This window comes from Falco punctatus, assembly GCF_963210335.1.
Source record: "Falco punctatus genome assembly, chromosome: 9".
Lineage (NCBI taxonomy): Eukaryota > Metazoa > Chordata > Aves > Falconiformes > Falconidae > Falco > Falco punctatus.
Window position 1 is genome coordinate 3,366,417 of NC_137589.1, and position 15,161 is coordinate 3,381,577.

General features: G+C 39.6%; 1 protein-coding gene across 2 annotated transcripts in view; it reads right to left on the minus strand.

The window, feature by feature from the left end:
- DOCK1 (dedicator of cytokinesis 1) overlaps window positions 1–15,161 on the minus strand; it is a 317,964-nt gene that overhangs the window by 238,573 nt on the left and 64,230 nt on the right. For both annotated transcript variants that reach the window (XM_080403104.1, XM_080403103.1), the window contains exons 22-23: window positions 14,319–14,453; window positions 10,196–10,304 (exon numbers count right to left, since the gene is read on the minus strand). In XM_080403104.1, coding sequence (XP_080259230.1) covers window positions 10,196–10,304; window positions 14,319–14,453 — 244 coding nt within the window. The remainder of the gene's footprint in view (window positions 1–10,195; window positions 10,305–14,318; window positions 14,454–15,161) is intronic.

Here is a 15,161-nt window from a genome sequence, read left to right on the forward strand (position 1 = left end):
ACATACTAAAAAAAGAGCTTTCATTTTATGTCTTGAATTAGAATTTCAGACTGTGCTGGCACAATGATTAAGATTAACACTTTAATAGCTTAAATGAAGTACTATCAGGTAAAAATATTTACAATATCAATTAAGCCCGTAGTTACAACAATTATCAGCAACTCCAGGTTCTGATTTTGGACAAATCAATTAAAGTTTAATATCTTAAAATTTAAAGAAAATTTTAGAAGTGTATTTCCCAATTCCCAATCTCAACTAGACTCAATTACATCACAGACAGCACGGTCAGACAAGTAGGCTCTGCAGCCCCATGATTAAGTCTGTATCTGTGTAATCCAATGGTCTACTAAAATTACAAGAATTAATATCAACAAAAAGTTGAAGAGCAGCTCTCACTTTAGATTTTACTCTGTTAGAAGCTGTAGCTGAAAGCAGATCTTTTGTTAGCAGCAGCACAATTGCAATGCTGGTTATTCCCAGGATACTGGAATACGTAAGTATGGAATATTAAATTCAGCAGATAAACTCCCCCTTGTTTTCGCCTTTTCACGTAACAGCAGGAAAAAACAAATAAGCAATCTGTTTTGGAGTTTTTTTCCCATTGAAAGAAGTTAGATTACATTTCACTCTTGATCAGCACTGGACAAAGGTTCAAATTCCTTATTTCTGCAAGAAGTACACAGCAAACTAAATCAAAATCTTAATTTCATAGTTACACGGTGATGCCTAAGAGACTTGAAACTTCAAAACAGCATTAGAGAAAACACAATAAAGAAGAAACTTAATTCTTTGATTTTTAATCAAACAGGTTTTTGCAATAACTGCCATGTGATCACATTAGATACACATACAAACCTGGAAATATCAGTCTCACATACTTAGTCAATAATTTTACATAGTTTCAAGCTGGGCTGCAATAAAAATTTTACTGCCCAAGAGGGCTTCCATCTTTATGGAAAACGAGTGAGAAATTATACTACCCTTATCAAGTTACAAAATCATTCATTTTAAGTACTACAAAGCACTAAAATAAACCAGCAAAGGTGAAGAATAAAGGAGAGAGAAAGTGGAAACAAGCCAGTGCATCATGTGAATAATGGATATACACTCCCTGTTACCGACTTAAGCTTCCTTGTACACTCACTGTTACGTTGACCATCTGGGTATTATTGGAAGTTGGGGGTTTCCCTAGGATGTTATTCACATGTGAGTCAAGGATCAGCATGACACCAACACTGCATGTTAGCCCGCAAACTAACCCAAAGTACTTTCCAACCTCATGTCTCATCCCTCACTTCCCCCTCTCCCCACTACATGCAACCATACACACAGCTGTGCACTTAACATAAATATGGTATTCATAAAGGGGAAATGAACACATATCTATGTATAAAAGGTAATACAGCACAGCCAAAGTACATACATATGAAAAGAACCATTAACTGACACTTATTACATGAACCAGCTGCCAATACAACCTATTGAACTGCTAAGTCGATGAGTATAGCGCTTCAAGGATACACTTTAAACTATTAAAAAGGCAATTAAGTATGCCAAGAAATAAGACTCACTAAGTGAAAATAATAAGGTCCAGAAAAGCCAAAGCTTTGCCTTAAATAGAATAAATTAAGCAATAATTGATGGTCACAGTTCTCTGCACAGCCAATACAGAGGAAGAAATTCCTAGGTTTTATTGTTCCGCAGAACAATTGCAACTTATTCCTTCAAACATCACAACCGTCTCTCTATCTAGAGCAGTCACCCTTTGCAACCTTTAAGACAAATTAATTGATGTGCTTATGACTACTTAGCAGCTAACTGCATTTTCCTTAACTTCTTCAGAGCTAGCAGCTAAATAACGCAGGGTTTCTTTTCATGCTGAAGAAACTAATTCAGTGATGGCCTGTATCAAAAGATTAGCTGGGGGGAAAAAACCTTCAGACATGCTAAGGCAGCCAAAATAAATAAGACTAAGTGTAACAGAGACGTTCTTTCTAACAGTGGTCCCTCTGATCATCAGTCAAGGGTCCACTGCGGTGCCCATGCTACCACAGCTCTTTTTTGTCCAATGACCCACTTCCAGACAGGTTTAATGAGACAAGAATAGGTAAGAAATGGGATCTACCAAGAGAAAAACTGGCACATTCCTCAGATCTAAAGGTTCAAGGAGTTTTTATGACTAAAATTTATCCTAAGCCAGCAATTTAGAAAACACTGTCAGCAAAACAGTCATTTTACCCTGAATGGAACTTTTGCTGCCATTTTTGCAGGAACAAAAAGAACCTCAAACCCCCAAAAACCTGTTAGAGCACCTAGACCCTTGCATATGTAAACTGCATGAAATAAGATTAAGCTTCATTTATCTTCCAGAACATCAAAAATAATCCCCAAAACGCCAACTGCTAATGTTACCTGGAGGAGCTGTCTTACAGAAAAGTTTTTTTTATTTCTTCTTGAAAATAAGCATATATCAACAGTCCTCCCAGAAAGAGATGGGAGGACAGATACATGCCTTTTCTTCATGTCGTTAGGCAAGTGTAAGCCCCTCAGCTTAAAAGTTTTGGGACTTCCACCAGGGCCCAGGAAATCTGGATCCCTCCTCACTCCTTACACTTCCCTCTAGGACCACATGTAAGCCTGTCCTCTGACCCCAGCTCCCTTCAAGCCCTCCCTAGTTTTAAGTTGGGCAAAGACAAGAGTCATACTAGTACTTCACCATGGAGTCTGCTTCTGCAAACCTTTGAGTTTTCTGGACAGGGCTTCCTTCGCTGGTGAAAAGCAGCACTACCTTAAGCATTCAGTCACCTGTGCCCAAAGTCACCTAGTCCACCTCCTCAAAAGTCACATAGATCACAGTTTCAAACACTGACAACCCAACATAACAAGCCACAAAGAACTTATCTACACAGAAGTGCATGTGCTCAGAAACATGGTTAAGAAGCATCACAAGATTAGTACAATTACAGCATGTTTCATCTGCCATTTGGAGATGTATCTTAAATACGTTCTGTCACCAAGCCAGAAAGTCATGCTGCAATCTGTGCGTTCAGCAAGCACTGTTTGTAAGCATCTCCATCACTTTGTCACATCTGGTAATCATTAGCACATTTGAAGGCTTGTGGAATAAGAAAAATTATTCTCTTCAGCCAAAAATTTTATTTTACCACACTTGAGCTAACACCCTGAGGTACTAACACAAAGCTACACTAAAAGGGTACCAAAAATATGGCATTATATTTCACTGTAGCATCCTTCTACCACAAACACTTCTTTGTCATATGAACGCTCACTAAAATAAGATAGAGTAGTCTTGCTAAGTAGCTTAAAGTCACTTTGATATAATTTTGGATATCACATATAAACAAAAGGAGTTTTACTAATATACTTTTGTTTATTACACAGTTGAGAATATTGAGCAATCTATTCATTAATACAAACCAGAAATTACTAGTGTGATAATAACAATGCTCATTGGTAAACAAAAACAAAGCAGTACAAAGTAAAGCAAAAACAGTTTTTGCAACAACTAAAAATTTTTGTATTCCATTCTTGGGTTTATACTGACAAGAAATGTCAAAAAACAGTAACAAAAGCTTCTTCTTTACAGGAGCCATTTAAGAAAACTGCAATACTAACTTAAGGTTGTGTTAGACTGAAAAAATTACACTTGCAGAGTGTTAAACAAAATGTACTTTGAATAGTAAACTACAGGTTTTGTCTAGGTTTTAAGTTCATCTCTTTCTACTATATAAAAGCAAAACCACTTAGTTTTAGAATGCCATTTTCTAAAGTCATTCATTTCAAACAAAACGTCTAGTCTCAAAATTAAGCATAAAACCTCTTTGCCAAACATAGTATGTTCTTACTCTTTTGTTTGATGAAGCAATAAATTTGTTGTACCTGACTCAATTTGTACATTTTAATGTTTATTTTCATCTTTTGTGTCATTCAACACAAAGCACCTACCTTCTATACAAGCATTATCCTGGATGCCATTCTATTAAACTCATCAACCCAGCCAAATTAAGCCCAGTCAGCAGCTGGATGAAACAATTTCCAGGAACGCCTAAACACTGTTTTTGAATTGTCCCAGTCTACTGCAGTCATTTGTTCCAAATCACAACTGAACCAGCGCCTCTGGCACAAAATTTGATGTAAAACAGCACAAAGCATGATCACAAGTGAAGTGGCATTGCGCTCTTAGAGAGATTATTGTATTTGTTGCCAGTGCAACAACAGACTTTCCCGTACTTCTGAGACACACAGAAACCTCAGTTCACGGTTGCATTTTGTTACTCAACTAGTTTTAAACAATGGTTATGAAGCATTCAATTTGTTGGAAAAGCCCTTCAGACTAATGCAGCCTCTTGTTTTCTTCCTAGGTACCTCAGCAGCTTGCAATGTATTTCCCTGTCTGCATTTAAATACTTTTCTGTGGCTTTAGCAATAGAAGCTTAATATTAGAGTAGGAAAGTATGGTATGGATACTGAGAAACATGCATCATGTGTTAAAAGTGACAAGCATTATTAAAAACACACACACACACGAGAATTTGCATTAGTGAAATGTTATAGTCTTCCACCCTGGCTCTCTGTGGTCACATTACAGCAAAATTTTATATACACACCTACTTTATCAAGATCATTTAAAGCACAGAGAACTAACTCGGCTACAAGCCTATCTTTTTTTCAGTCATCCTGAACAGCAGTACAAAGCCACACATAACAGCAAACATTAGAGCAAACTGCAAGAACCCTGCTGCGAATAGTTCGGCTCACTCATACAAACACAGCCGAAACCAGACAGTCCTCATAAATTCGATGCAGCTGGCTCATCTGCCCTTGTTTCAAAGAGATGCAAGAATAAATTACTAGGAAACATTTGCATTTTTATCTGAACTTGAAACATCACGCTAGGCTTCAGCTGAGCTCATACTTAAACAGTAAAAGGTTAAGGAAATAATTATCATGCACCAATTAGCAGAAAATAGGAATAAACCCAAGAAAGCTCACTACACTTCTAACCATTAAAAATATGTGCACGTACCAAATATTGCACACCTTATTTAATCAAGTAATTCTTAAAATCAAACTGATACTTGACAAATAAAGTTTAATCTCTCTTCTTCTCAAACCATTACTGCAGCCCACTACCATTCATCATGCAAGAAAAATTTTTGGTAGTAAGAGGATGACCAAAACATCTGTCAGCTCAAATCACTGAATTTCATTCTCCAGTTTGGACAATGGCACACTTAAACAAAAACAAAACAACAACAACTCAAGTGTCAAAGGCAGCCTCTGGATGCCTGCCTCCGCTGCAGTCAACACACAAAAAACCCCAACCCTTGACAACTGTATTTAGTTAACTAACTATAAAAAACAAGATCTGCATTGTTTTGAACACTGTAATTTATACCGTACCAGCTTCTCAAATTCCAACTTATAGGATTGACTACTGCCACCTTTACAGCCTACAGGATGAAAGTGAGGTTTATTCATTCTTACACCTTAATATTTTGATTGCAACACATCTGAATCCACTAAGAAGCATATGCTAATAAAGCTCTGCTCCAATCATGCTCCCAGAATATATGGATTTTTACCTATTTCTTGTACAAATACATAGCTGAAGCACTGCAGTTCAAATTTTAAATATCCTTTTAATAATGTTTCTAAACTGATATTATTTTGCAATACCAAAAGCTCACAAAAGCACAGACATTTACACTCAGAAAAATACTGGTTTTCCCACGCATACACTAAGCCAGCCACTACAAATACCCACCCAAAGGACTAGGTGACCAGTTCTTCAGCCGCAAAGGGACCATTGAGCGCAGCGACAGAGCTGGCAGCGGAGCGGAGCCAGCGCTGGGGTTACCTTCGGAGCCCCCTCCGCTGACCAACCGCACATCGGAAGCGGTGAAGGACAGATGTGCCTTTCCCTACCTCCAGGCTCACTCCAGACTTCTTGGAGGACCCTCTGCAAAAGGTTGTGCCCTTCCCAGCCACCAGACTGGGAGTCAAAGCATCCTCAAGCAATGCAAAGCATCATTTTAGAGCAGAAGAGGACTTTGCATATAGACAGGGGTTTGGTTTTCTCGCTTGTTAGGGTTTTGTTTCCTTTTAAGTCTTGAGAAATAATTAATCAATGCAGTGTACAGTTTTACCTACTTGCAGCCAGCAAATCTGCCAGAAACCACAGTTCACATGCCCTCCACAGAAAATATTCTTGATTTTCTTCCCTTAAAGGCGGAAGCTGAAGTTAAATTTGCAAAGCAGCCATACACGCAAATTCTCCCCTACCCTAAGAAATTTAGAATAGACATAATCTTAAAAGAGGTACAAATTCAGTCTCTTTTTTTGCTCTACAAACTTAAATCCTTGTACAATTCAGACAGTTTTCTTTTGAGGAAACTTTTTTTAATGTACCCAAAGCCTCGAAAAAAATCAAATTAAAAAAAGGGGGGCAATTTAAATGCAAAACATTAAGTAACAGAAGACCTGAGCTACAGTCAGAAACAGCTCATCAGCTTCCACAAGGACATAAATATTTGAATAGATAAAGAGTAATTCTTGCAAAGAACATAAGACCGCAGCCATTCATTCTTCTCTGCGCAGTGTCAGCTTGAAGGCTACTCTCTTAACAGATAGGCTGGGGGAAATTAAAAAAAAAAAAAAAAAACCACAGTGTAACCAGCCCAAAAAGAAAAGTTGAGGCCATTCCAGAAACACTTTGCATTTGCAATTCTGCTTCACATTGATAAACTATCAAGACAGATTACAATTTTTGCAAGGAGAAATAGAAATATTCAAATGTGTGAATTAAGCATCTGCCTCTTTTAATGTGAAGCACCTCAATTTTGTACGTAGGTCTTTTCAACTTCTTATCTCTCCAAACAGACTTATTTCGTATACACTTATTTAGCTTCCCCAATATATACTAAAACCAGGACAAAAAGCGCCTGAAACCGCTACAGCTAGATCTGCTGATCTTAACTGTGCAACACAGGGATCTAGCAACTTATCTGCTTATCTTCATGAGTTGTCTACAAAACTTCAACGAAGTCTCCAATGGCAAAAGAAACACTCACTGTGTCACCCTAATGGTTTGTATAGCCCAGCACTCGGTCTCCAATAGTGGCCACAGAATGTAATTTAAATAGTAAATCAATGTCATTTACAGTTTCTGTGGTCCATTCCCCTTCCTGGCCTCCCCAGAATCCTTCAGAGGCTGCACATCCACCCATCTTTTCAGAACACCTATGGACCTGTGCCCTGTGAGTCTGCCTAACCTCTTTCTGGATCTGCTGACACTGCCTCCATAACCTCCTGTGACAGCAAGCTTCAAAAATGAAAGATTTTTCCTTTAATTATTTTAAACTGACCTCCTACTTATGTCAGTGAGCGCACCCTACATCCTATATTGTGGGATTTGGTGCAGATGACTTTCACAGACCGCTCACCTGCCAGGAAGTTGCACCATCCCCAATTCTGGTCTTCTGTATCCCTTTAACTATTCCCTGAGGTATGGAGACCAGAACAGCAGCCAACATGCAAGATGAGGCTGCACCAAGGCTATCTAAAAACAAATGACGGGCCCACCACCTTCTCATTATCTCTCTGGCTGACACCCAATGCCCTGTTGCTTCTTCCAGACCTAAAGGGGCTGAAAAGAAAGCCAGAGAGGGGCTTTGTACGTGGGCACGTGGTGACAGGCCAAGGGGGAATGGCCTTAAGCTGGGAGAGGGGAGATGCAGATGAGCTGTGAGGCAGAAATTGTTCCCCGTGAGGGTGGCGAGGCGCTGGCCCAGGCTGCCCAGAGCAGCTGTGGGTGCCCCATCCCTGGCAGTGCTCAAGGCCAGGCTGGATGGGGCTGGGGGCAGCCTGGGCTGGGGGGAGGGGGCCCTGCACAGGGCATGGGGTGGGACTGGGTGGGCTTCAAGGTCCCTTCCAACCCAAACCAGTCTGTGATTCTTCACCTGCCACTGCACATGGAACCAACGACCCCAGAGTGGTCAGCTATGACTGCAAGGTGTCTTTGCTAAACTGCAACTGCCAGCTTCAAATAGAAATCACACAGATCCTTCTGATGTTCCTCACCACAAGCGTGGTACTTAGCTACCAACTCCAGATCACTGATGAAGATGCCGAATGAAGCTGTAATGTCATGTCCACTTTACATGGTTACTGACACCCTCCCAGGACTCCAACAGCTTTGTCAGACAAGATTCCCAGAAGCCAGACTCACTCACTCTCAAAAAAACCCCACATTTATCCACCTATTCAATAATTTTATTCTTTGTAATAGAATCACACATTTCTAGTTACTGAAAAAAACTGTAGTGCTTCAGTGGCTATTTGAACATAATAAAAGCAATTTCACAAGCTGCAAAAAGCCAATACTAACAATTATGTGTTCTAAGAGCTAAGTAATTAGAGTCCAAAGGAGATGAAAGCAATGAATAATGAATGAAAGGTTGTCAAGGCTTCTGAAAAGCATCCACAAGCACACTTCTTGGACAACCCCACACTGGCTCATCTGTCAATGCTTCACCCACCAGTGTACTTCATGTAGTCAAATGCAGACAGAAGATGTGCTTTATCCAAGTTTGCAGAGATCTGAATGTGAAATGATAAACAGGCTAAGACAGACACTGCTGTTGTCTGATCTCTCTAGGCTTTGCTAGGAAGTTAGTCTTCCTGCCTCTCAGGTGAAGACAAGCAATTTTTATTTTTTTTTTGGGGGGGGGGGGGTGTTGTGGTTTTTTGTTGTTGTGTTGTATTTTTTTCCTAGGCATAATATGTTGAAAAAGAAAAAAAGCTCACATTCATCTGCCTTGCTGAAGCAGAATTCACAAACACATCTCAGGAAAATAAATCTTACATTCAATCCTCATTATCCGAGGACATCCTATTTGTAAGACAGCAGATAGCACACGCTAAGTCCCTGACTCAAACTTCCCAATTCCCATTCAGGATAGATGCTTTGTTAGTGGAAAGAAAATACAGCTTTTCTGAAACATGTAATATCCCCATTTTGTTATCAGATGATACATTCTCAGTCTCTCTGCCTAAAATACTCAAACTTCAGCAGCTTTATCCCCACTATCTATTTTTGCTGTGTGCTCAGCATGGTATTACTAGCCTATGACCTGTGTGCACTCGGCCACAAAGGACTGGTGTCTTCAGGTGTTTTCCCACTGTTCTCTTCCCAGCTCCCTTCAAGAGAAACCTCTTGCACTGGCCCAGCACTTTGCCACCATCTGTCTTTGCCTTACAGCTGCTATAAAAGAAATTCTTCTAATGCAAAACCACTGCACACCTGAGGAGGAGGAGTCATACTGTCAAACTGTCCCCAAATCTAACCCCAGTTCTGAGACCCTTTCTGATCATCGTCTTTCAATTGAGTCAGCATGGCTAGGGCAAGAGTTACATCCTTTTACAAATTCTGTTTGGAATCACAAGGAGAACTTCAAGCTGCAGCCTATCAAATGCAGATTTGTGACAGTGTCTGTACTTTTCCGTAGTAAAAGAGATTCACTAACAGAACGTGAGACCAGCATTGGCGCGATGACCTCAGGGTCCTCTGCATACAAGAATCGACTAGTCCTATAATCAACGCTCTGCCCAGCGATACCAATACCCACGTTCATTTGAGGTTAGAGCCCACATTCCCAATTCCATGAGCCAGCCAGTGCTACCAAAAGTAGACACTGTTTTTAAGGGACAAAAGGAGAGGGCTGGGGGGTGGAGTTTGCAATCTGACTCACTACTGATTTTCCATTAAAAATATATGCTAGGGCTTAAGATACTATAACGAAGTTTCTGAACAGCCCAGAATATAAACCACAGCATAAGAATACAAGGATGTACGTTGTCATCTTACAGACAATGCCTTAAAAATACCTTAATGTTAAGGTTATAAAAGTTAGGAGTTAAATGACATTTAACTCCTAACTAATTTCTCTTTTAAAAGTAAAAGTGAGGTATTTGCAGCAATTTAAGTAAACTTCACTTATTCGAAGCACATTCTTTACATAGTCACAAACCCTTCACTAGAAACACTAAGTACTAACCACGTTTGAGGTAAAGCATGCTTTTGGCCACAAACACAAGCATATACTTCACTGACCGCCTAAATGTGGTGTAGGATGCAAAGTAAAGCCAAGATTGAGATCTGTAAAGTACATACCTTCACTATGACAGTTTGATCAGAGATGCTGCTCATCATCTCATTAATGGACTTAAAGAGCTGCAGCAGAGACTCCCTGAAGTCTGCTTCTCCTTTGTTCTCATAAAGTCTGAAAAATAATTGGGTTTCATAAGCACGATCCAACTAAAATGGAAGTACATTTTAAAAAACTCTGATCAAATGACAGATGATAATTTGTTGCATTACATTTTTCGAAGTTCAAGAATTTCTACAAGTTTCTTCACTGAACCAAGAGTTTTCTTTCACAAAAAAAACCGAAGACAAGACAGACTGACTGGGCTGGGCCAGCAGGAACAACAGATTTTTATTTTAAAGCTTCCTACGTAAAATGCCACATCCAGTATTGTTGTTTATGCCTTCAAGTCACAGTGAATCCCTCAGCAGTGACCCAATTCCACATGCCCACGCAGCAGTGGGATAGTCTCTCTCCACCCTGCACAAGAGCTAGCAGATGTCTGGGAGGACCAGTGCCAAGCAGCTCTGATGAGGAAGCCAAAAAGCATCCAGACAACTTGCCAGCAATCATTAAAATCTACCAGTGGCCTAAGGTGAGCGACCTTAAACCCTGTGAAATAAAGAGAAAGCCTATCAACCCAGTATCGGGGGTAGGGGGTGGAGAAAAAAAAACCAACCACACACAACACACCACTTTTTTTCCATGGGAAGGGAAAGCTAAAGTTAAAAAGCATTTCACCACTAATTTCTGGCTCGCTGAACTAGTTAAGGCTCAGTTAGTTTCCCATACAGTCTGTACAGCTGCTGCGGAAGAGTGACTAATCCGCAGCTAAAGTTCCCAAGGCAGGTCCCTGTGCCTTCAGGCAGGATTTTTCAGAGCTGATCTGCCCACAGGGACCTCTCTCTCTCTCTCTGCCAGATGCTTTCAGGGGGATTAAAACTGCCCTGAGATGCCCGAGCAACACCAAAGGCAAAAAATATACAGCCAAGCTGAACAACTTGGTCCACTGGTTCAACAGAGCACAGGAATGAGTGTTCCTGAAACTCTCTTGAGTATTTTAAGTGCAGAATGATCCCTGCTTCAGGTGTAGGATGAGATAATTCTCACTACAAAATGGAAAGGGAGGGGGAGAACACCATAGGTCCACATATTCTTTCAATTTTTTGCCCCCTTTTAGCAACATGTATGGCTCACCTACATAAGGGCTGTTGCAAACACACTTCTTGAACCTCAGCTATACAGGTTACCAGTTACAGACCTAACAGGACCCTCACCCCTCCCAAAACAAAAAGGATCAGTGCTTAAAAGAAGCCTAGGAAAATCTGGCATCCAGGTCAAATTGAAACAGGGGTGTTTATAAACATCAGACGGGGCCTTTTCCCCAGCTAAAGCCCAATGCTTACCCAGTCAGCTTCGATTGCCTCCAAGAGCCTGATCCAACAGCAACTGGGCTTCCAAAGCCCCCCTTGGTCCCACTAGCTCTGTCCCTGAGCTCACCTAAACGTTTTGCACCAAGGCCCATTAGAGCAGCTCCCCGCGAGGGTTCAATTCCCCTCTATTTTCCTCCATTTTCTTCTGGAGTTCAACCCAGTAAGGTGATCTTGAATGGGGTATGCAGCTCAGAAAGAGCACCACACCCGGGAACGTTGTACGTGCAGCCACAGTACAATTTCTTCATGTTTGAAGATATGATGGACCACCTATTACAGAAGGAAGGGGGCTTATCTTAAGGTAATCATGCTGTCTGGAATGTTCTTGCTGCTTTACACTTAAACTAATGTATCTAATTTTTAATGCTGTGTTCATAAACTTTTGGGAGCCACAGAAGTTTAAAAAAAACTATTTAAACCAGTACACGGGGGAAATGAGTGCTACAGAAAAAATATTAAATTGTGTTATTTTGCTGTGCAAACTTCTATTCCCCTTTTAGGCTAAAACAAGGGGTTAGGCAGGATGAATTACTAGTTAAATCCCAATTTCAATAACGGATTTCAGCATCCCTCTGAACAGATTAGAGGTGTGAAACTAATACCGATATAAATAGTAACTAAACTTGGCAGTCCAATAAATCAAACTGCTTCAGACAAAAAGCTTTGCATTTCAAAAAGGAAATTGTAATAAAAATAACAAGTCACAAATGTGTTTCTACAGTCAGTTTTTAACATACTTTTATTTAATACACCTGATAATGCACAAATACACTGCAGCTATGAGAAAACCAGGATTACACCAAGTTGACCCTTCTATCACTGCCTTCAGAGTGTTAAGTCTGTTGTAAATGCAATATAACCACTGTGATCATTACTCAGTAAACCAAATAAAGATATTTCTAAAGTTCACTTACAATACTTTGCCTTTATAAACCTTGATATACTGAACAAACAGATTTGCCACCAGGCTTTAACTACAAGAACCAGGCTTCTACATATTTCTCAGAACTGAAGCTTGCCTGCAATCACATTACTAAAATTCTCTATATATTCTGTACACTACCACATTACTGAAGTTAAAAAATACGTAACATTTTTTAATAAAAGATTCTGCTTGCTCGTTGTGATTTCTCAGTAAAACACTAACGAAATTTCAGAACGCTGCTACACTTCTGCATTATAATCACTTCAAATCACACACCTCAGGCAGGATTTAAGTCTTACAGCAGAACAAATCACGGTGTCATTCAGCATTCAGTAGCTTTGCTGATTAATCCCTTGTCATTGAGAGCTGTGTCTACCCAATGTTAAAGAACTGTGAATTAGTGCTTAGCACGAGGAAATCCAATGGCCAATACTGAAGGGTCATATTGTCTGTAAATCTAATCTGCAGGAAGAGATAATTATTTTTTTCTCTTTTAAAGTGATTTGTAGGACCTGCATCAGTATAAGTGACATTCAGCATTTCATGAGTCTCACAGCAAGACTCCTACAGAAATTAATTATAATCTCTAAATTAAAGAAAGGTTGGTGGAGTTGGTTACTTCAGAGCTCTACATAAATCCCTTGTAATAAGGTTGTTACCATTGCTAACAAGTAGTAAAAGGATTGAATTTAAGTGAAGTTGAATACATCAACAACTCGTTTTATAACTTGTTTAATATTTTGTGTATAAAACACAGTACTTCTCAATTAACTTAGAATAATTATTTCTGCTTGACTTTATGGATGGACGGGCACTGCAGACAGCACCAGTGGGTCTCTGTGCAGTTCCCCACAAAGGAGGTTGAGTGGGGGAGCAGAAAAAGAGCCCCCCAGCAGGCTTCTGCCACACCAGCAGGCATAGAAAGAGCTTTCATAGAAACTCAAGTGATTCTCCTATTAAAAATACTATCGCTCTCCAGGAGAAGATTTCTGCCGCTCTTTTTTCTTTCCACTTTTCCATTTCACTGAACCTTATGGGGGCCCCCAAACTGTACCCGACCACCAATGGTTTCTTTCTGCTCTGACAAGTGGGGCCCTGGGCAGCTCCAAGCTGTTGGGGGTCGAACCCCAACAACACTTGTCATTGTCTGTTATGAGGCAGTGTGTCAAAAAAGCGCACCTCATACTCCTTTTCGCCCTCATTGTCCCTCTGTTCTGACCCTCTTCCCTTGCCATGTCTGACCTACAAAGAACGCCCCCTGCTTCTCCCTCAGCATTATCCCTGAGCCCTGCAAGCACCATGCCAGGACAAACATCGCATCCCCCATCCAGAAAACCTCTCCCTTCACTTTGCTGCAAAATTTTCAATATTTTAGTCTTCCCAGACTTTTGCAGCCATTCAAAGAAAGCCACTAGCAAAGCCCAGGCCTGGATGAGGGACAGGGCAGCATGGCTACTCAGTACCTTCAACATTTCAGTCACAGTACCAGGCAGTTTTTCACAAAAGTTTCCAAAATAGTGGCAAGCTTTATTTGTTCAGAGATGTAAGTTATAGAGAGCTGAAAAACATCATTATTTTAGCAGTGCACTGCTACTTACAATATATATCTGTTAAGGAAATCTGGCATGCTTCTAGGAAACAGCTGTCTCCTGAAATGAGTTCTAACAACTTAAGATGTTTCTAAAACAGTGTAATATTGAGCAACTTTAACTTGTGGCATTGCAAAATTTTGACACTTTTTGAACAATATTGGCAATGGGACTAAATGGTTTCAGCATTCACCATACTTACTGATTGAACAATATCCTGGACCGCACTATGAACTTGAAGATGTACTCCAAAGCTTTCATAGCTTTAAAGAGTTGATCAGTGATACCACACTTCTCAGCATTATCCACGTATGTTTTCAAAACTTTAGTCAGTTTCCTGTTTAAATACAAAACCACATACAAGTTACAAGTATGCTCACAGAGAAGAATGTCAGTTGTGAAAGGTTTAAAGAAAAATTATGTACCTAAGTAGTGCCTACCAAATGACAAAATTAATTATGCAACTAATAAACTCATTATGCTTTTGGTTTTGCTAGTAAATAGCTGTAACTTATTCTTGAAAATAAAAAAAAACAACCCAAGAAAAACCCACACAGACCATAATACCATTCAACATACAAGAAATAGAGCAAATCTTGGCAAGACTCATTTTCTGCTGGATATTAGGGATATTCAGACTTAGGCTATCTTAAAGTTGCAATTATTAATAATAAATAATAAAATAATAAAATTTAATACAAACACATTCTTAGAATTAACACACACAAAACAGGAGCTTCTTCATTAAACAAGGCTTCCCCTTTCATAGCTTTCCCATGGATTCTGAGCTAGAATTTGTGAAATTTATTTCTCAAAAACATATGTAACAGCAGTTAGAAATTCTCTTATTCCTCATTTTAAAGTCTATCAAACTGGAAAGTGAAACAATTTTTAAAAGTAATACCATTTCAACTACCTCCCAATGAATATAAATCACAATTTTAATGCAACTACAAGCAATTCCATTTTAAAATCATCCTAGCTACACTGTACGTTTCAACATTCACACTAAAAGTAAAAAGGTACAACATTATATACCACTAAC